At 49.0% G+C, this 24139-nt stretch overlaps 1 protein-coding gene across 1 annotated transcript in view; it reads left to right on the top strand.

Moving 5' to 3' along the window:
* LARGE1 (LARGE xylosyl- and glucuronyltransferase 1) overlaps positions 1 to 24139 on the top strand; it is a 491216-nt gene that overhangs the window by 317148 nt on the left and 149929 nt on the right. The window contains exons 5-6 of the mRNA XM_075343800.1: positions 6642 to 6765; positions 20945 to 21116. Coding sequence (XP_075199915.1) covers positions 6642 to 6765; positions 20945 to 21116 — 296 coding nt within the window. The remainder of the gene's footprint in view (positions 1 to 6641; positions 6766 to 20944; positions 21117 to 24139) is intronic.

Below are 24139 nucleotides of genomic sequence, written 5' to 3'. Positions count from 1 at the left end.
GACTTCTGCACAACACAACTGATGGTCCCAACCCCATTTATAAGGCAAGAAATCCCACTTATTAAACCTGACAGGGCACACCTGTGAAGTGAAAACCATTTCCGGTGACTACCTCATGAAGCTCATCAAGAGAATGCCAAGAGTGTGCAAAGCAGTAATCATAGCAAAAGAAGAACCTAGAATATAAGACATATTTTCAGTTGTTTCACACTTTTTTAAGTATTTCATTCCACATGTGTTAATTCATAGTTTTGATGCCTTCAATGTGAATCTACAATTTTCAAAGTCATGAAAATAGAGAAAACTCTTTGAATGAGAAGGTGTGTCCAAACTTTTGGTCTCTACTGTATACATATATATAATTATTATTATTATTATTATTATTATTACTACTATTACCATTGCGCCATTTATTCCATGGCGCTTTACAAGTGGAAGAGGGTATACGAACAACAATCATTGACAGTACAAAACAGATTGGTACAGGAGGAGAGAGGACCCTGCCCGCGAGGGCTCACAGTCTACAGGGCTATATATATATATATATATATATATATATATATATATATATATATTACACATTTGTAGTATTATATTTATTAGTTTTATTTTTTTATTTATAATATATATATATATATGTGTGTGTATTTTGTACACCCACATACTGTATATATATATATAATTAAGAAAATGTAAAAAAAATAATATATATATATATATATATATATATATATTATGTATTTATATAAATATAATTTATTGGTTTTGATATTTTTAGTGTTCACTAATCAGATTTTAAAAAAAAAGACTGATATAAGAATTACAAATTCGACTGTCATGGCGAGCTCACTGACAGATTCCCAGTTAACTCATTCTACAACTAGCAAAACACATAAAAGGCAAACAGTGCAACATTTTTGATGAAATCGGGCGTCTCCTGCACCGGGTGGCTCCTGCGTCGGGCAGCTCCTGCATCGGGTGGCTCCTGCGTCGGGCGGCTCCTGCGTCGGGCGGCTCCTGCCCAGTCGTCTCCTGCGCCGGGCGGCTCCTGCGCCGGGCGGCTCCTGCGCCGGGCGGCTCCTGCCCGGCCGGCTCCTGCGCCGGGCGGCTCCTGCATCGGGCGGCTCCTGCGCCGGGCGGCTCCTGCATCGGGGGCTCGGGCGGCTCCTGCATCGGGCGGCTCCTGCGTCCTTGGATTTGCTTTTGCTGCTGTCGAGTTCTTTAATACAAATGTGTAATAAATATGTTGAAGCTCAGAAGACCTAATCATGACACGACTGAGGAAACCTCTTTGTCTAAAAGCTGCGGCCTCGTCTGGTGCGGAATACAAAGCGGAGGCTTTCTTCAGATGAAAACTCCTCTGACACTTCAATGGTGGCCTCGGGGTCGCGGCAGAAGGGGAGCCGGCACATTTCAGGCGCCCATTGTGATCCGGGGGAATTCGGGAGCAGAATTGAAGTTCAGACGTGTACAGAGAGATTCATGCAGAAAAAGCCACAGAGACATAAAGGATTATAGAAAGGAATTATCCTGATCCTGGTAAAAAGAAAATGCAGAAATGGGGTGTGTAGCATTAGAAAAGCCTGACAGCGCCACACTTACCCAAAGGTTGTGTGCGGTATTACAGCTCAGCCGCAATCATTTCTATAGAGGTAAACTGCAATACCTGAAACCACCAGGTGGGGGGTATAGTGGTGAGAGAAAAACGCTGTATACTGACTATCAGGTCTGTACAGTTCTAGTCAATATTTCCTTATTAGCCATGTTCCATGCTGAGCTGCCACTATAGCTCCACCCACGCTGTGCCACTATAAGTCCACCCACGCTGAGCTGCCAGTACAGCTGCACGCATGCTGAGCTGCCACTATAGCTCCACCCATGCTGAGCTGCCAATATAGCTCCACCCATGCTGAGCTGCCACTATAGCTCCACCCACGCTGAGCTGCCATTATAGCTCCACCCATGCTGAGCTGCCGCTATAGCTCCACCCACGCTGAGCTGCCACTATAGCTCCACCCACGCTGACCTGCCACTATAGCGCCCCCATGCTGAGCTGCCAATACAGCTCCACCCACGCTTAGCTGCCACTATAGCTCCACCCACGCTGAGCCGCCACTATAGCTCCACCCACGCTGAGCTGCCAATATAGCTCCACCTAGGCTGAGCTGCAACTATAGCTCCACCCATGCTGAGCTGCCACTACAGCCCCACCCATGCTGAGCTGCCAATATAGCTCCACCTAGGCTGAGCTGCCACTACAGCCCCACCCATGTTATGCTGCCAATATAGCTCCACCTAGGCTGAGCTGCCACTACAGCCCCACCCATGCTGAGCTGTCACTATAGCTCCACCCATGCTGTGCTGACACTACAGCTCTACTCACACTTAACTGCCACTACAACTCCACCTACGCTGAACTGCCACTACAACTCCACACATACTGAGCTGCCACTACAGCTCCACCCATGCTGAGCTGTACAGCAGTGTAAAACAGTGTAAACAGCCTCACACATGTGTTTCTGCCCTGCGGTATAAATTTTGATAGCCCCGCCCTCACTGAGCTGCACGGCAGTATAAAATTTGAATGGCCCCACCCACACATCTGTACTGCAGTATAAACTTTGTGTAGCCCCACCCACGCGGATCTACACTGTAGTATAAAATATGGATAGCCCCACCCACGCGGATCTGCACGGTAGTATAAAATATTCATAGCCCCACTCACGCGGATCTACAGGGTAGTATAAAATATGGATAGCCCCACCCATGCAGATTTGCACGGTGGTATAAGATATGGATAGCCCCACCCACGCGGATCTGCACAGTAGTATAAAATATTCATAGCCCCACTCACGCGGATCTACAGGGTAGTATAAAATATGGATAGCCCCACCCACGCAGATTTGCACGGTGGTATAAGATATGGATAGCCCCACCCACGCAGATCTGCACAGCAGTGAAATATTTGGAGATGATACAGTATTACTAAGTATCATAGTGCTGATGATGGCTTTCCAATGCTTTTAGGTTGCCTGGAGAACATGATGTGGGTAGGTTTGATCATCAGGTCCTTACAGGCTATCTACACTAGGGTGTCGGCTTCCCTTTTCGGGCTTTCACATGTTGTTCCTTTTATGGTAGTGGGCGGGGCTAAGAATGCATGTGTGAAAGAGCAGCCCAGTCCAGGAGAGGCAAGAATGGCTCCTAGTCATAAGGCACAAAACTATTTCAAGACCATGAAATAGACATTTTGGGCTCTTTTTACCCTTTTTGTTTTTCAAGTCACTTCTATAAAGGCAAGTTAATCATATTGGTGCATATATACTATAGGGATGGACATGCCCTTTAAGTGACCTGTCAATCAAGCCTGTAGATCTGGGGTCAGAGTTCACCAAGTGTCCCTATAAACTACCAATGAGTTAATTTATGGCCCCGTCTTGTAAGGATTCCTGAATGTTTCCTATTAGAGTCTCACCATGTGTCTGCTTCCCTTGAAATCTACACCCGGTGACTCCAGTCACCGCTCCGGTAACACAATTATGTAAATAGCTGATTAAGGACATAATTGCATTAAGAAACTTGACAAAACTGATCGCTACATCCTGCAACAATGTCACGTATCCTCCCGGCGCCCATAACTTACAGCTCGCGGGTCGTTCCTTTGTTAGCGGACCGCTCCGCTAATTCCCCGGAGATGGAATTAGATTTTAATGGATATCATTTGAATATCAAATGCGAGGATTTGTTCTCTGGAGTGCGCCAGGGGTGACACGTATCCATTATCCTGAAAGGAGAAAGAAAGGGGGGCTCTAAACGGGGGATCTCACGCCCATTCATCCACTCTTTGTAGTAAAACTAATGTCAATTTTCGCGCCGTCTTTAAAAGACTTGGAGATGGGGGCGAGAGACACAAAGGAGCGATGAGCCGAAGATAAACTGCGGCGACACTTCCAGTACCGTTACCAAAGCCGTCGCGTTTCATATCCTGAAAATCTAAAACTTGTCACAGCTGAAGGTTTGCTGCAATGTATGTGAGCTATACGGTCAGGATACTTTGTAACTGCACTGACACATTGTAACAGATTAGTTCTCCTTAGATACTTAGCTCACAGGAGATTGCCTACACCTCATGCAAATGTAGCAAATCATTAGAACAATTAGGGTTATTAGTAGTTACTATAGGATAGATCATAAGTCAAAAAGATTTTAAAGAGGGTGGGAGATGAGTGTTTTTTTTCTCAAGATCAATCTTCAAGAGCACACCGCCCCCCAGCCTCCCAGTTGCATGATTACACCACAATCTTCAGGAGAACACCGCCCCCCAGCCTCCTAGCCGCATGATCACACCACAATCTTCAGGAGCACCTTGCTCCCCAGCCTACTAGCTACATGATTATACCACAATCTTCAGGAGCACACCGCTCCCCAGCCTACCAGCCACATGATCACAACACAATCTTCAGGAGCACCTTGCTCCCCAGCCTACTAGCTACATGATTATACCACAATCTTCAGGAGCACACCGCTCCCCAGCCTACCAGCCACATGATCACAACACAATCTTCAGGAGCACACCGCTCCCCAGCCTACTAGCCACATAATCGCACCACAATCTTCAGGAGCACACCCAGCCTCCCAGCTGCATAACTACACCACAGTCTTCAGGAGCACACCACTACCCAACCTCCCAGCATCATGATCACACCACAATCTTCAGGAACACACCGCTCCCCAGCCTCCAAGAAGCATGAGCACACCACAATCTTCAGGAGCACACTGCTTGCTAGCCTCCCATCTGCATGATTACACCTCAATCTTAAGTAGCACACCACTCCCCAGCCTCCCAGCAGCATGAGGGCATCACAATCTTCAGGAGCACACTGCTCCCTAGCCACATGACCACACCACAATTTTCACGAGCACGCCGCTCCCAAGTCTCCCATCCACATGATCACAGCACAATCTTCAGGAGCACACTGCTCTCCAGCCTCCCAGTGACATGATCGCACCACAATCTTCAGGAGCACACCGCTCCCCTGCCTACCAGCCACATGATCACACCACAATCTTCAGGGGCACCAGTCTTCAGGAGCACACCACTCCCCAGCCTAGCAGCCACATGATTGCACCACAGTATTCAGGAGCACACTGCTCCCCAGCCTAGCAGCCACATGATCACACCACAATCTTCAGGAGAACACCACTCCCCAGCCTCCTAGCAGCATGATCACACCAAAATCTTCAGGAGCACACCCCTCCCCAGCCTCCTAGCAGCATGATCACACCACAATCTTCAGGAGCACACTGATCCCCAGCCTCCCAGCCACATGATTGCACTACAATCTTCAGGAGCACACCGCTTCCTAGCAAGATGATCACACCACAGTCTTAATTAGCACACCACTACCGAACCTGAGAGCTGCATGATTACACCTCCATCTTAAGGAGCACACTGCTCTCAAGGCTTCCCAGCAGCGTGAGTGCACCAGAATCTTCAGGAGCACACCACTCCCCAGCCTCCCAGCTGCATGATTACATCTCAATTTTAATGAGCACACTGGCCCCACACTCCCAGGAGCGTCAGTGCACCAGAATCTTCAGGGAGTACACTGCTCCACAGCCTCCCAGCTACATGATTACACCACAATCTTCAGGAGCACACCGCTTTCCAGCCTCCCAGCTGCATAATTACACCACAGTCTTCAGGAGCACACCGTTCCCCAGCCTCCCAGCTGTATGATCACACCACAATCTTCATAAACACGCCACTCTCCAGCATCCCAGCAGCAAGAGTGCACCACAATCTTCAAGAGCACCCCGCTCCACAGCCTTTCAACTGCATGATTGCAGCACAGACTTCAAAAGCACACGCTCCACAGCCTCCTAGCTGCATTATTACACCACAATTCCTCAGGAGCACACCACTCCCCAGCCTCCCTGCAGCATGAGCGAATCATAATTTTCAGGACCACACCGCTCCCCAGCCTCCCAGCAACATGATTGCACCATAATCTTCAGGAGCAAACCACTCCCCAGCCTCACAGCCATATGATCGCATCATAGTCTTCAGGAGCACACTGCACCCCAGCCTCACAGCAACAAAATTGCACCACAAACTTCAGGAGCACACCGCTCACCAGTGTCCCAGCAGCATGAATGAACCACATTCTTTAGAAGCAAATTGTTTCCCAGAGAGGATGAGTGGAACACATTCTTCCGCAGCACACCACTCCCCTTCCTCTTAGCAGTACGATGGCACCGCATTCTTCAGTATCACACTGCTGCTCCCTGGCCTCCCGACGGTGTGAGGGCACTGCATTCTTTAAGCACTAAGCCCTAGCCTCTTGGCAGGTCCCTTTAAAGGAATACCATCATAAAAATACCAAACAAAGCAGTTTTTTGGGGGTGGCTGGGGAGTGATGACCTGAACTTAAAATAAACTGTCTTTTACCATTGTTTACCAGGAACAGCGCCACTCATTTAGTTGTGGCCGTCACTGGTACTGCAGTTAAGTCCCAGTCACATAAATAAGGCAACCTCCGAGAACCCCTTTACAGGGGGCATAAGAAGCGTCATCCATGCTCTTCCATATCTCGCCCTCTGTCCTTTGTAGCTTGACGTTTTGCTCTTGTCCTTCGCAGGAGAAACCCTCTGCACTTCCACCTGATCGCAGACTCCATTGCCAAGCAGATCCTGGCCACGCTTTTCGAGACCTGGATGGTTCCTGCGGTGCGTGTGGATTTTTACGACGCCGATGAATTGAAGGTAAGAAATAAAACTTAACAACTCCCAATGCGCAATCAAAATAAATGTTCAGCCCTCCAGATACGAGAGCCGGCGCCGCTCATCTAATGAGGCCAGGAACTGAGAAGACTTCTATAGACGGAAGGTTGGAAGTAATGCACCTGCCGAAATGAGCTGGCGCCTGTGCCGGGCAATCCTGGGTGGGGGCCAGTGCGGCTGACCATGTGGGCAACCTTGGTAGCCCCCTTAATAGTGTCATTGCACAGGGGTCGTGTGTATCGTATCCAGTCTATTGTGCCAGTATGACGGATGGAGACACCACATCCACACTACTACTATAACACCGCCACTCATCTACATGTATAATGCCACCACTCACGTTAATATAATACACACCCCTTTAATAAATCGTAGCCCATCCTCTACTAGTATAATGTCGCCATATAACGCTATGACATCTTCCCCTCTACAGCGTCTACTAGAAGACAACCCTCCGCCACCACATCCACACTACTGCTATAACACCGCCACTCATCTACATTGTCTCCTCTACTAGTATAACGCCGCCATATAACGCTATGATACATCTTCCCGTCTACAACATCTACTAGAAGACAACCCTCCCCCACCACCATCACAGAACTCCCCGCCACCACTGGAAAACAGTCACCTATCACACAAGGGTCTACTATTCCCATATAACACAACCATCTTCCATATGACTGAGCGATATAACACAACCATCCTCCATATGACCGAGCGATATAACACAACCATCCTCCATATGACCGAGTGATATAACACAACCATCCTCCATATGACCGAGCAATATAACACAACCATCCTCCATATGACCGAGCAATATAACACAACCATCCTCCATATGACCGAGCAATATAACACAACCATCCTCCATATGACCGAGCGATATAACACAACCATCCTCCATATGACCGAGCAATATAACACAACCATCCTCCATATGACTGAGCAATATAACACAACCATCCTCCATATGACCGAGCAATATAACACAACCATCCTCCATATGACCGAGCAATATAACACAACCATCCTCCATATGACCGAGCAATATAACACAACCATCCTCCATATGACCGAGCGATATAACACAAACCATCCTCCATATGACCGAGCAATATATCACAACCATCCTCCATATGAATGAGCAATATAACACAACCATCCTCCATATGACCGAGCGATATAACACAAACCATCCTCCATATGACCGAGCAATATATCACAACCATCCTCCATATGAATGAGCAATATAACACAACCATCCTCCATATGACTGAGTGATAAAACACAACCATCCTCCATATGACTGAGTGATAAAACACAACCATCCTCCATATGACTGAGCGATATAACACAACCATCCTCCATATGACTGAGCGATAATACACAACCATCCTCCATATGACTGAGCGATATAACACAACCATCCTCCATATGACTGAGTGATAAAACACAACCATCCTCCATATGACTGAGTGATAAAACACAGCCATCCTCCATATGACCGAGCGATATAACACAGCCATCCTCCATATGACCGAGCGATATAACACAACCATTCTCCATATGACCGAGCGATATAACACAACCATCCTCCATATGACTGAGCGATATAACACAACCATCCTCCATATGACTGAGCGATAAAACACAACCATCCTCCATATGACTGAGCGATATAACACAACCATCCTCCATATGACTGAGTGATAAAACACAACCATCCTCCATATGACTGAGTGATAAAACACAGCCATCCTCCATATGACCGAGAGATATAACACAACCATCCTCCATATGACTGAGCGATATAACACAGCCATCCTCCATATGACCGAGCGATATAACACAACCATCCTCCATATGACTGAGCGATATAACACAGCCATCCTCCATATGACCGAGCGATATAACACAACCATCCTCCATATGACTGAGCGATATAACACAACCATCCTCCATATGACTGAGCGATATAACACAGCCATCCTCCATATGACCGAGCGATATAACACAACCATCCTCCATATGACTGAGCGATATAACACAACCATCCTCCATATGACCGAGCGATATAACACAACCATCCTCCATATGACTGAGCGATATAACACAACCATCCTCCATATGACTGAGCGATATAACACAGCCATCCTCCATATGACCGAGCGATATAACACAGCCATCCTCCATATGACTGAGCGATATAACACAGCCCATCTTCTACCACCGGTGCCGGTGCTATGGGCTGGATCGGTGATCACCTGATTGATCTCCCAAAACGGAATTGTACAAAGTGGACATCCCCTTTAAGGGACCATTCTGCAGTGATACAATGTAACCTCTGAATGATGGAGCCACGCCAAGCCCCTGCTGCCCACTGTGCCACTTCCAGGGCTCCGGGAAAGAAGGTAATGTGCTCCATTTGATTAAACGGCACCAGATCATGCACGTGAAGCACAGATGGCATCCCTGCCGGCTCCACGGCACAAAAAGAGGACGACGGCCAAAATCCGCAGAGAAAGCAACAGTGCCCACCGCCCGGAGCCCGCGTGTCCCGCTGATTGCAGGATGACAGCGAGACTCGCAACGCTTGCCACCTAATTATAGGAATTGATGGCACCGGAATGTTCGATCTCGCGAGCGTATTGAGAGCGCGGCGCGGTGCCATCCGCTAGGTATACAGCGCTGACACACGCCGCCAGATGTGCTCCACGACAAGCAGCGGCAGATTATAGCGCCCTTTACATCTGAAGTGTCTGCAAAGGACAAATCTTAAGGTTACGGGAGGAAAGTACAATAGTCACTCCAACTTTACTATGAAGAGAATGCCAGGACCACAGTGCAGACTGACACCGGAGGGGAACAGAGGACACTACTTTACCGTACGGTGCGGCCCTTTAAATGCAGCAGGTTTACCCCTGATTCCTGCACTTGCTTAGTATGGCAAATAAATAATGCGCAGTCTCCGCTTCATTTAATTAATGCATTAAGGTGTAGTCACAATGACAAATGGAGGATCGTCAGGCGTGAAAAGCCGGCTGTGCGCCACTATGGAGGAGGACGCTCTACAGGGAGGGCGGCACTGCAGGGAGACGGGGCGTACTGTCCCTTTAAGGGGGATTGGGACCAGCAAGGGAAAGGTTAAATTATATAGTTAGGTATTGGTCCACACTGGGGGTCAGTACAGGATCAGTAATTGTATGTACACAGTGACTGCATCAGCAGAATAGTGAGTGCAGCTCTGAAGTATAATACAGGAGGTAATGTAATGTATGTACACAGTGACTGCACCAGCAGAATAGTGAGTGCAGCTCTGGGGTATAATACAGGAGGTAACTCAGGATCAGTAATGTAATGTATGTACACAGTGACTGCACCAGCAGAATAGTGAGTGCAGCTCTGGAGTATAATACAGGATGTAACTCAGGATCAGTAATGTATGTACACAGTGACTGCACCAGCAGAATAGTGAGTGCAGCTCTGGAGTATAATACAGGAGGTAATGTAATGTATGTACACAGTGACTGCACCTGCAGAATAGTGAATGCAGCTCTGGAGTATAATACAGGAGGTAACTCAGGATCAGTAATGTAATGTATGTACACAGTGACTGCACCAGCAGAATAGTGAGTGCAGCTCTGGAGTATAATACAGGATGTAACTCAGGATCAGTAATGTAATATATGTACACAGTGACTGCACCAGCAGAATAGTGAGTGCAGCTCTGGAGTATAATACAGGATGTAACTCAGGATCAGTAATGTAATATATGTACACAGTGACTGCACCAGCAGAATAGTGAGTGCAGCTCTGGAGTATAATACAGGAGGTAATGTAATGTATGTACACAGTGACTGCACCAGCAGAATAGTGAGTGCAGCTCTGGAGTATAATACAGGAGGTAATGTAATGTATGTACACAGTGACTGCACCAGCAGAATAGTGAGTGCAGCTCTGGAGTATAATACAGGAGGTAATGTAATGTATGTACACAGTGACTGCACCAGCAGAATAGTGAGTGCAGCTCTGGAGTATAATACAGGATGTAACTCAGGATCAGTAATGTATGTACACAGTGACTGTACCAGCAGAATAGTGAGTGCAGCTCTGGGGTATAATACAGGATGTATTCAGTGACTCTGCTCTTTGTATGGAGTATATACCCTGTATTCTGGTGTCGGGTGGATCCGTGTGTCCGGTGCTCATACCGGTAGACATAGGAGAGGTCTCCGCTACTTCTGAGGTTAGGCTTAGTCGGGAGCAGCTGCTGATGGCTTTTGTGGTAAGTATCCGCCCTGTATCCGGGGATTATCTGGTGGTAAAGCTCCGGATTACCAGGCCTGGATCCGCGGCTGATAACAGGGGATAATAGCTGTGTGAGGTAGAGGCTGATGAGACCGATCTCCCGTGAAGGTGACTGCGCCTCCTCCTGGCTCCAGCAGGGTCCGTCCTGGAAAGCCTCAGCTCCTACCAAATCCTCTCAGCCCCTCAGCTTATTAGTCTCATTTGCATAAGCAAATTAGGCGGCATTGTTCTTGTGCAACATTGAATTTCTCCTAATTAGCCCTGGGACGTGCCGTGTCCCTAATTATTAACACTGGGTTGGACGCTCAGTTGCTCGTGTAATCAGGGCGGCTCTCCCCTCACCAGAACATTAACCGTTACCGTAATACCTGCGCTGGAGACGAGCAGCAAAGGATTATGGGAAATATGGAATCTCAGTGATGCAAAGTCGATGGAAGAAAAAGTTGAGAATTGGAGCCGGGCAGCCAATCAGATTCCAGCTGCACCAGGAGGGGGACAGTAACCTATAACTATCAGGTCTGGGCACTGCACATGTTATGGGGCACTATGTGGCTCTGGAACTACTGTCAGGGCACTGTAGGTACTCCAGGGTCACTATGCAGCTTTTTAACTACTATAAGGGCACTGATGGGCACTATGTGGCTCTGTATCTACTATGAGGGCACTGATGGGCACTGTAGGTACTCCAGGGTCACTATGTGGTTCTGTATCTACTATGAGGGCACTGATGGGCACTGTAGGTACTCCAGGGTCACTATGGGGCTCTGTAACTACTATAAGTCACTGATGGGCACTGTAGGTACTCCAGGGTCACTATGGTGCTCTGTAACTACTATAAGGCACTGATGGGCACTGTAGGTACTCCAGGGTCACTATGGGGCTCTGTATCTACTATGAGGGCACTGATGGGCACTGTAGGTACTCCAGGGTCACTATGTGGTTCTGTATCTACTATGAGGGCACTGATGGGCACTGTAGGTACTCCAGGGTCACTATGTGGTTCTGTATCTACTATGAGGGCACTGATGGGCACTGTAGGTACTCCAGGGTCACTATGGGGTTCTGTATCTACTATGAGGGCACTGATGGGCACTGTAGGTACTCCAGGGTCACTATGTGGTTCTGTATCTACTATGAGGGCACTGATGGGCACTGTAGGTACTCCAGGGTCACTATGGGGCTCTGTAACTACCATAAGGCACTGATGGGCACTGTAGGTACTCCAGGGTCACTATGGGGCTCTGTAACTACTATAAGGCACTGATGGGCACTGTGGGTACTCCAGGGTCACTATGGGGCTCTGTAACTACTATAAGGGCACTGATGGGCACTGTGGATACTCCAGGGTCACTATGGGGCTCTGTAACTACTATAAGTCACTGATGGGCACTGTAGGTACTCCAGGGTCACTATGGGGCTCTGTAACTACTATAAGGCACTGATGGGCACTGTAGGTACTCCAGGGTCACTATGTGGTTCTGTATCTACTATGAGGGCACTGATGGGCACTGTAGATACTCCAGGGTCACTATGGGGCTCTGTAACTACCATAAGGCACTGATGGGCACTGTAGGTACTCCAGGGTCACTATGGTGCTCTGTAACTACCATAAGGCACTGATGGGCACTGTAGATACTCCAGGGTCACTATGGGGCTCTGTAACTACTATAAGTCACTGATGGGCACTGTAGGTACTCCAGGGTCACTATGGGGCTCTGTATCTACTATAAGGGCACTGATGGGCACTGTAGATACTCCAGGGTCACTATGGGGCTCTGTAACTACTATAAGTCATTGATGGGCACTGTAGGTACTCCAGGGTCACTATGGGGCTCTGTAACTACTATAAGGCACTGATGGGCACTGTGGATACTCCAGGCTCACTATGCGGCTCTGTAACTACTATAAGGCACTGATGGGCACTGTGGATACTCCAGGGTCACTATGGGGCTCTGTAACTACTATAAGTCACTGATGGGCACTGTAGGTACTCCAGGGTCACTATGGGGCTCTATATCTACTATAAGGGAACTGATGGGCACTGTAGATACTCCAGGGTCACTATGGGGCTCTGTAACTACTATAAGTCATTGATGGGCACTGTAGGTACTCCAGGGTCACTATGGGGCTCTGTAACTACTATAAGGGCACTGATGGGCACTGTGGATACTCCAGGGTCACTTTGCGGCTCTGTAACTACTGTTAGGGCACTGATGGGCACTGTGGATACTCCAGGGTCACTATGCGGCTCTGTATCTACTATAAGGGCACTGATGGGCACTGTGGATACTCCAGGGTCACTATGGGGCTCTGTAACTACCATAAGGCACTGATGGGCACTGTAGGTACTCCAGGGTCACTATGTGGTTCTGTATCTACTATGAGGGCACTGATGGGCACTGTGGATACTCCAGGGTCACTATGCGGCTCTGTAACTACTATAAGGGCACTGATGGGCACTGTAGGTACTCCAGGGTCACTATGTGGTTCTGTAACTACTATAAGGGCACTGATGGGCACTGTGGATACTCCAGGGTCACTATGCGGCTCTGTAACTACTATAAGGGCACTGATGGGCACTGTAGGTACTCCAGGGTCACTATGTGGTTCTGTATCTACTATGAGGGCACTGATGGGCACTGTGGATACTCCAGGGTCACTATGCGGCTCTGTAACTACTATAAGGGCACTGATGGGCACTGTAGGTACTCCAGGGTCACTATGCGGCTCTGTAACTACTATAAGGACACTGATGGGCACTGTAGGTACTCCAGGGCCACTATGCGGCTCTGTAACTACTATAAGGGCACTGATGGGCACTGTAGGTACTCCAGGGTCACTATGCGGCTCTGTAACTACTATAAGGGCACTGATGGGCACTGTGGATACTCCAGGGTCACTATGCGGCTCTGTATCTACTATAAGGGCACTGATGGGCACTGTGGATACTCCAGGGTCACTATGCGGCTCTGTAACTACTATAAGGACACTGATGGGCACTGTAGGTACTCCAGGGTCACTATGCGGCTCTGTAACTACTATAAGGGCACTGATGGGCACTGTGGATACTCCAGGGTCACTATGCGGCTCTGTATCTACTATAAGGGCACTGATGGGCACTGTGGATACTCCAGGGTCACTATGGGGCTCTGTAACTACTATAAGGCACTGATGGGCACTGTAGGTACTCCAGGGTCACTATGCGGCTCTGTATCTACTATAAGGCACTGATGGGCACTGTGGATACTCCAGGGTCACTCTGCGGCTCTGTAGCTACTGTTAGGGCACTGATGGGCACTGTGGATACTCCAGGGTCACTATGCGGCTCTGTATCTACTGTTAGGGCACTGATGGGCACTGTGGATACTCCAGGGTCACTATCCCATGATCTGAATACAGGCAGGGCTCCTGCCGCACTCAGTGCTGCCCTCTAGTGGACGTTCCCCATGGTTTGCGGAGATGGCAGGGCTGCGGTTGCTGACAGCTCCACTTGTCAGATTGAATATGAAAAATACACGGACAACTCTGCTAAATCCACAATGAACAGAACGGTCTCCGGAGAAGAGCATCTTTACGACTTCCTAACTGCGGGTGATAAAATGCAGACACCCCGCTGACGACCCGGCCGTATATGATGGCGCCTCTTGGCGTGGAAGGCTTCGGTGCTGCTGGCAGGTAGTCACAGGGCGTAGGGCACGGCGGTGACACGCTCTCGCACAAGCGCTGCATACACATCGGCTCGATGCTCCGCCGCTTCTTTAGCAATTAATGCACTTGGAAGACAAATCATGTGCGGGGACGGCCTCCGAGCCCCGGTATTATCGCGTCTGAGGAGCCCGAAAACTCCCATCACAAGCGACACCTTGTTGTAACATGTCCTCCATTAATATCTTACCCCCTTTAAAGTTGTACATTTGTACAGAGGATCAGGGCACCATTGTGCCAGTGTGCAGACTCTCATCTTTTGGCACTACGCACAAAACAATTAAGCTCTTGCTCGGGGTTGGGAAGCTTTGCCAAGAATATTGCAATATTTCTTTTCTTCTATATTAACACATCATTGTGTAGTTCATAGTTTGCACGACATAGAGGATGGCAAGGGTCCTCAAGGTGCCAACGGGAGGAGAGGACTTGATTAGGGTGGAAACTTTTATTAGATGGTATACCAATACCAGAAGTATCTGCACCATCTGCAAGAACCAGCACCAGAAGTATCTGCACCCTATAGTAGAGGACATGTTGTGCAGGAACCAGCACCGGAAGTATCTGCACCTTACAGTAGAGGACATGTTGTGCAGGAGCCAGCACCAAAAGTATCTGCACCTTACAGTAAAGAATATGTTGTGCAGGGACCAGCACCAAAAATATCTGCACCTTACAGTAGAGGACATGTTGTGCAGGGACCAGCACCAGAAGTATCTGCATCTTACAGTAGAGAACATGTTGTGCAGGGACCAGCACCAGAAGTATCTGCACCTTACAGTAGAGAACATGTTGTGCAGAAACCAGCACCGAAGCATCTGCAGTTTACAGTAGAGAACATGTGCAGGAACCAGCACCAGAAGTATCTGCACCTTACAGTAGAGAACATGTTGTGCAGGAACCAGCACCAGAAGCATCTGCACCTTACAGTAGAGAACATGTTGTGCAGGGACCAGCACCAGAAGTATCTGCACCTTACAGTAGAGAACATGTTGTGCAGGATCCAGCACCAGAAGCATCTGCACCTTACAGTAGAGAACATGTTGTGCAGGGACCAGCACCAGAAGTATCTGCACCTTAAAGTAGAGAACATGTTGTGCAGAAACCAGCACCAGAAGCATCTGCACCTTACAGTAGAGAACATGTTGTGCAGGGACCAGCACCAGAAGTATCTGCACCTTACAGTAGAGAACATGTTGTGCAGGGACCAGCACCAGAAGTATCTGCACCTTACAGTAGAGAACATGTTGTGCAGAAACCAGCACCCGAAGCATCTGCAGTTTACAGTAGAGAACATGTGCAGGAACCAGCACCAGAAGTATCTGCACCTTACAGTAGAGAACATGTTGTGCAGGGACCAGCACCAGAAGTATCTGCACCTTAAAGTAGAGAACATGTTGTGCAGAAACCAGCACCAGAAGCATCTGCACCTTACAGTAGAGAACATGCTGTGCAGGAGCCAGCACCAGAAGTATCTGCACCTTACAGTAGAGAACATGTTGTGCAGGAGCCAGCACCGGAAGTATCTGTACCTTACAGTAGAGAACATGTTGTGCAGGAACCAGCACCAGAAGCATCTGCACCTTACAGTAGAGAACATGCTGTGCAGGAACCAGCACCAGAAGTATCTGCACCTTACAGTAGAGAACATGTTGTGCAGGAACCAGCAGCAGAAGTATCTGCACCTTACAGTAGAGAACATGCTGTGCAGGAACCAGCACCAGAAGTATCTGCACCTTACAGTAGAGAACATGTTGTGCAGGAACCAGCAGCAGAAGTATCTGCACCTTACAGTAGAGAACATGCTGTGCAGGAACCAGCACCAGAAGTATCTGCACCTTACAGTAGAGAACATGCTGTGCAGGAACCAGCAGCAGAAGTATCTGCACCTTACAGTAGAGAACATGCTGTGCAGGAACCAGCACCGGAAGTATCTGCACCTTACAGTAGAGAACATGTTGTGCAGGAACCAGCACCAGAAGTATCTGCACCTTACAGTAGAGAACATGCTGTGCAGGAGCCAGCACCGGAAGTATCTGCACCTTACAGTAGAGAACATGTTGTGCAGGAACCAGCACCAGAAGCTTCTGCACCTTACAGTAGAGAACATGCTGTGCAGGAACCAGCACCAGAAGTATCTGCACCTTACAGTAGAGAACATGCTGTGCAGGAGCCAGCACCGGAAGTATCTGCACCTTACAGTAGAGAACATGTTGTGCAGGGACCAGCACCAGAAGTATCTGCACCTTAAAGTAGAGAACATGTTGTGCAGAAACCAGCACCAGAAGCATCTGCACCTTACAGTAGAGAACATGCTGTGCAGGAGCCAGCACCAGAAGTATCTGCACCTTACAGTAGAGAACATGTTGTGCAGGAACCAGCACCGGAAGCATCTGCACCTTACAGTAGAGAACATGTTGTGCAGGGACCAGCACCAGAAGTATCTGCACCTTAAAGTAGAGAACATGTTGTGCAGAAACCAGCACCAGAAGCATGTTGTGCAGGAGCCAGCACCGGAAGTATCTGTACCTTACAGTAGAGAACATGTTGTGCAGGAACCAGCACCAGAAGCATCTGCACCTTACAGTAGAGAACATGTTGTGGAGGAACCAGCACCGGAAGTGTCTGCACCTTACAGTAGAGGACATGTTGTGCAGGGACCAGCACCAGAAGAATCTGCACCTTACAGTAGAGGACATGTTGTGGAGGAACCAGCACCGGAAGTGTCTGCACCTTACAGTAGAGGACATGTTGTGCAGGGACCAGCACCAGAAGAATCTGCACCTTACAGTAAAGGACATGTTGTGGAGGAACCAGCACCGGAAGTATCTGCACCTTACAGTAGAGAACATGTTGTGCAGAGACCAGCACCGAAAGGAAGACCCGGCCCTTTAATCACACACCGGCCGGCCGTCTCGCATTTCTCTTTACGCTCAGTATACGACTTCCATAGTATCAAATTATAAAGCTCTTTAGAAAATGGAAAAAAAGGGCCCAAAGTATCTGGATATGAGTCACGCGAGCCCACGTCACCCAAATCAATGCCACCTGCTGCCGGCGCGGCCTGACGACAGCCTGCGAACTGCACTATGTACAGTGACCACCCAGAGGATAAGAAGCCTATATACCACTACCCCAGCACACAAATGCCCGTAAAATATCCTTATTGTGCTATTTATCCTCTCCCAGGCGGCAGCAGCTCCGGCCTTTTCTGCGGCGGCCGCTGTCGAGGGGATAATATGATAATGTTTCGGTTGATGTGACTGTAATATATATTTATGATGCTGCTACTTGTGTTGAAACCATTCCTTGATCTTGATTATTTACTCCCGGCTGGCTCCTGAATGATTTTCTCGGGCTGAGGGATCTCACGCTGAATGCACAGATTAGATGAAAAGTACGGGGTTATTTACTAAGTCAGAAAACAATAGCGTTTCCACCGGCTAATGGGATTTCTCTCCGCCATTATGTCATTATATAGTGTAAGCCGGGAGCCATCTGGATACCTGCACCCTGGCCAAAAGCCACTCACACCTCCAAAAACATTGCCCCCACAATCGGTGGAGATTGCGGGCACAGTAACATTACACATAGTGGCACCTGCCCCCACAATCGGTGGAGAATGCGGGCACAGTAACATTACACACAGTGGCTCCTGCCCCCACATTTGGTGGAGAATGCGGGCACAGTAACATTACACACAGTGGCTCCTGCCCCCACATTTGGTGGAGAATGCGGGCACAGTAACATTACACACAGTGGCACCTGCCCCCACAATCGGTGGAGGATTCGGGCACAGTAACATTACACACAGGCACCTGCCCCCACAATCGGTGGAGAATGCGGCACAGTAACATTACACACAGTGGCACCTGCACCCACAATCGGTGGAGAATGCGGGCACAGTAACATTACACACAGTGGCAGTGCCCCCACAATTGGTGGAGAATGTGGGCACAGTAAAATTACACACAGTGGCACCTGCCCCCATAATCGGTGGAGAATGCGGGCACAGTAACATTACACACAGTGGCACCTGCCCCCATAATCGGTGGAGAATGCGGGCACAGTAACATTACACACAGTGGCACCTGCCCCTACAATCGGTGGAGAATGCGGGCACAGTAACATTACACACGGTGGCACCTGCCTCCATAATCGGTGGAGAATGCGGGTACCAACATTACACACAGTGACATCTGCCCCCACATTTGGTGGAGAATGCGGGCACAGTAACATTACACATGGTGACACCTGCCCTCACAATCGGTGGAGAATGCGGGCACAGTAACATTACACATGGTGGCACCTGCCCTCACAATCGGTGGAAGATGCGGGCACAGTAACATTACACACGGTGGCTCCTGCCCCCACATTTGGTGGAGAATGCGGGCACAGTAACATTACACACAGTGGCACCTGCCCCCACAATTGGTGGAGAATGCGGGCGCAGTAACATTACACACAGTGGCACCTGCTCCAACATTTGGTGGAGAATGCGGGCACAGTAACATTACACACGGTGGCTCCTGCCCCCACATTTGGTGGAGAATGCGGGCGCAGTAACTTTACACACAGTGGCTCCTGCCCCCACATTTGGTGGAGAATGCGGGCACAGTAACATTACACACAGTGGCTCCTGCCCCCACATTTGGTGGAGAATGCAGGCACAGTAACATTACACACGGTGGCTCCTGCCCCCACATTTTGTGGAGAATGCGGGCGCAGTAACATTACACACGGTGGCTCCTGCCCCCACATTTGGTGGAGAATGCGGGCACAGTAACATTACACACAGTGGCTCCTGCCCCCACATTTGGTGGAGAATGCGGGCACAGTAACATTACACACAGTGGCTCCTGCCCCCACATTTGGTGGAGAATGCGGGCGCAGTAACATTAAACACGGTGGCTCCTGCCCCCACATTTGGTGGAGAATGCGGGCGCAGTAACATTACACACAGTGGCACCTGTTCCCTCAATCGGTGGAGGATTCGGGCACAGTAACATTACACACAGTGGCTCCTGCCCCCACATTTGGTGGAGAATGCGGGCACAGTAACATTACACACAGTGGCACCTGCCCCCACAATCGGTGGAGAATGCGGGCACAGTAACATTAGACACAGTGGCTCCTGCCCGCACATTTGGTGGAGAATGTGGGCACAGTAACATTACACAAAGTGGCACCTGCCCCCACAATCGGTGGAGGATTCGGGCACCGTAACATTACACACAGGCACCTGCCCCCACAATCGGTGGAGAATGCGGCACAGTAACATTACACACAGTGGCACCTGCACCTACAATCGGTGGAGAATGCGGGCACAGTAACATTACACACGGTGGCACCTGCCCCCACAATCTGTGGAGAATGCGGGCACAGTAACATTACACACAGTGGCACCTGCTCCGACATTTGGTGGAGAATGCGGGCACAGTAACATTACACACAGTGGCTCCTGCCCCCACATTTGGTGGAGAATGCGGGCACAGTAACATTACACACAGTGGCTCCTGCCCCCACATTTGGTGGAGAATGCAGGCACAGTAACATTACACACAGTGGCACCTGCTCCCTCAATCGGTGGAGGATTCGGGCACAGTAACATTACACACAGTGGCTCCTGCCCCCACATTTGGTGGAGAATGCGGGCACAGTAACATTACACACAGTGGCTCCTGCCCCCACATTTGGTGGAGAATGTGGGCACAGTAACATTACACACAGTGGCACCTGCTCCGACATTTGGTGGAGAATGCGGGCACAGTAACATTACACATAGTGGCTAATGCCCCCACAATCGGTGGACAATGCAGACACAGTAACATTACACACAGTGGCACCTGCCCCCACAATCGGTGGAGAATGCGGGCACAGTAACATTACACACGGTGGTTCTAGCCCCCACATTTGGTGGAGAATGCGGGCACAGTAACATTACACACAAAGGCACCTGCCCCCATATTTGGTGGAGTATACGGGCGCAGTAATGTTACACACAGTGGCTCCTGCCCCCACATTTGGTGGAGAATGCGGGCGCAGTAACATTACACACAGTGGCTCCTGCCCCCACAATCGGTGGAGTATACGGGCGCAGTAACATCCGTCTCTTATGGTTAATGTCTTTATCTTGTCGTTACAGTCGGAGGTCTCCTGGATTCCTAACAAGCATTACTCAGGAATTTATGGGCTGATGAAGCTGGTCCTCACCAAGACTCTGCCGGCCAGCCTGGAGCGGGTCATCGTCCTGGACACCGATATCACCTTTGCCACCGATATCGCCGAGCTGTGGGCGGTTTTTCACAAGTTCAAAGGTCAGATGCTACATGATTGTATACATTACCGTATATTTACTATATTCTGTCTAAAATATCACTATTACTATTACTATTTATTATTATAGCGCCATTTATTCCATGGAGCTTTATAATAGGAACAAGTACAATAATCAGGAACAATACAAGGCACATATTAGCTGCACAGGCCTCCATCTAAGGGTTAACGGACCCGGAAAAGTCCACAACACATGTTGGACACCGTTAACAGGAATTCTTCCTTGTTTCATCTTTTTTTTCCCTTTGTACCAATAATGTGGTGTAAAGGTCAGCATCTCGGGTGATTAGTGTCTCAGCCGCTCCTCCTGGAAGGTAAAGGCCGGCGCTGACACCTCCTAATGAGTCCAGAGGAGCATCATTCACTTCCACCAGCTGGAAGTTCTCAGATCACGACTCCTCCGGGCTGCTCCGTCTGCTGAGACCCCGAGCGCCCGCTGAGACCCTGAGCGCCCACTGAGACCCTGAGCGCCCGCTGAGACCCCAACCACCTGCCCGCTGAGACCCCAACCACCCACTGAGACCCCGACCGCCCACTGAGACCCCGACCGCCCGCTGAGACCCCGACCACCCGCTGAGACCCCAACCACCCACTGAGACCCCAACCACCTGCCCGCTGAGACCCCGACCGCCTGCTGAGACCACGACTGCCCTCTGAGACCCCAACCACCCACTGAGACCCCAACCACTCGCCGAGACCCCGACTGCCCGCTGAGACCCCGACCGCCCGCTGAGACCCCGATCACCCGCTGAGACCACGACCGCCCGCTGAGACCCCAACCACCCACTGGTACCCCAACCACCCGACCGCTGAGATCCTGACCGCCCACTGAGATCCCGATCTCCCACGGAGACCACATCCTCCCACTGAAACCCCAACCGCCTGCTGAGACCCCAGCCGCCCACTGAGACCCCAATTTCCCCACTGAAACTCCGATAGATAGATGGATGGATAGATGGATATATGGATGGATGGATAGATAGATAGATAGAGGGATAGATGGATAGAGGGATAGATAGATAGATAGAGGGATAGATAGAGGGATAGATAGATAGATAGATAGATAGAGGGATAGATAGAGAGATAGATAGAGGGATAGATAGAGGGATAGATAGATAGAGGGATAGATAGATAGAGGGATAGATAGAGGGATAGATAGATAGAGGGATAGATAGATAGAGGGATAGACAGAGGGATAGAGGGATAGATAGAGGGATAGATAGATAGATAGAGGGATAGATAGATAGATAGATAGAGGGATAGATAGAGAGATAGATAGATAGAGGGATAGATAGATAGATAGATAGAGGGATAGATAGATAGATAGATAGAGGGATAGATAGAGGGATAGATAGATAGAGGGATAGATAGATAGAGGGAAAGACAGAGGGATAGATAGATAGATAGATAGATAGAGGGATAGATAGAGGGATAGATAGAGGGATAGATAGATAGATAGATAGATAGAGGGATAGATAGAGGGATAGATAAATAGATAGAGGGATAGATAGAGGGATAGATAGATAGAGGGATAGATAGATAGATAGAGGGATAGATAGATAGATGGATAGATAGAGGGATAGATAGAGGGATAGATAGATGGATGGATAGATAGATAGATAGAGGGATAGATAGATAGATAGAGGGATAGATAGATAGAGGGATAGATAGATAGATAGATAGAGGGATAGATAGAGGGATAGATAGAGGGATAGATAGATAGATAGATAGAGGGATAGATAGAGGGATAGATAGATAGAGGGATAGATAGAGGGATAGATAGAGGGATAGATAGAGGGATAGATAGATAGATAGATAGAGGGATAGATAGATAGAGGGATAGATAGAGGGATAGATAGAGAGATAGAGGGATGGATAGATAGAGGGATAGATAGATATTATCTATACGGCTGATTATTATGGGATATATACCCCCTCCCCCGCCCACCATTCTATACTGGGATAATGAGCCGGTGGTTGTCGGTGGTGTCTCCGCCGCTCTCCGTATACCGCTGCACCGCCGGTCGCTGTGTATTGATGGGAGGTAGCGGAGCGCGCCGCACCTGTTCACATTTGTGCTGCGTGTTCGGCGGCTGCTAACAACTCGCTGCTACATCAGACATATCAGGAAAGGTCAGCGGTGTTTCGGGTGCTGGATCATTGACTGCCATTGTGAGATGATGGGATGGCTGCCAGTACAGGGCTTGAATTATGCATCTGCTGTCGCCTCGCATGGTGTGAATGGTGTGCATGGAGCGGTGTCACTGGATGCCGCTGATTCTGCGCCCGCAGGGGCCTGTCTTCTGCCATCACCTATGAACACTTTGTGCCCTGATGTCCCTGTCGTCACATGAGGGGCACACATGTCTGCTGTGTTCTCTCGGTGAGGTGGATCGTCCAGGCCCTGCTATGTAGCACTGGACAGATGGCGTCGGTGCCGCAGGGGTCAGTTACTGGCGTAGCAGAGCTGTAATACACGAGGGAGCAGAGAACAGCAGAGCTGAGCCGCCAATAGAACTGAACAATATAGCAGAGCTGAGTTTGAAACAGAGTCCAAAATAGAGATGACACAGTGATAAGGCAGTGTTACCAAGTGATGTTGCAGAGCTGGGTTTCTCACAGAGTTAGGACTCATTTGTTTTTTTGCGTATACTGATCAGAAGTAGCAGAGCTGGGTTTGTCACAGTTATAGTGCAAAGCTGCACAGTGATATAGCAGAGTTACCCACTAAAGTAAGAGAAGTAGCAGAGTTGGGTTTGTCACAGAGTTAAAATGCAAAGCTGCACAGCGATAAAGCAGAGTTACCCAGCGAAGTATCAAAAGCAGCAGAGCTGGGTTTGTCACAGAATTAAATTGCAGTGCCACCATGATAAATCAGAGTTATCCTTTGAAGTATCAGAAGTAGCAGAGCTGGGTATGTGATAGAGTTAAAATGCAAAGCTGCACAGTGATATAGCAGAGTTACTCATCGAAGAATCAAAATTAGCAGAGCTGGGTTTGTCAC

This window comes from Anomaloglossus baeobatrachus, chromosome 4, assembly GCF_048569485.1.
Source record: "Anomaloglossus baeobatrachus isolate aAnoBae1 chromosome 4, aAnoBae1.hap1, whole genome shotgun sequence".
NCBI classification, from domain to species: Eukaryota; Metazoa; Chordata; class Amphibia; order Anura; family Aromobatidae; genus Anomaloglossus; species Anomaloglossus baeobatrachus.
Note: the sequence above shows the minus strand (reverse complement) of the source record. Positions and strands in the feature narration are given on the sequence as shown.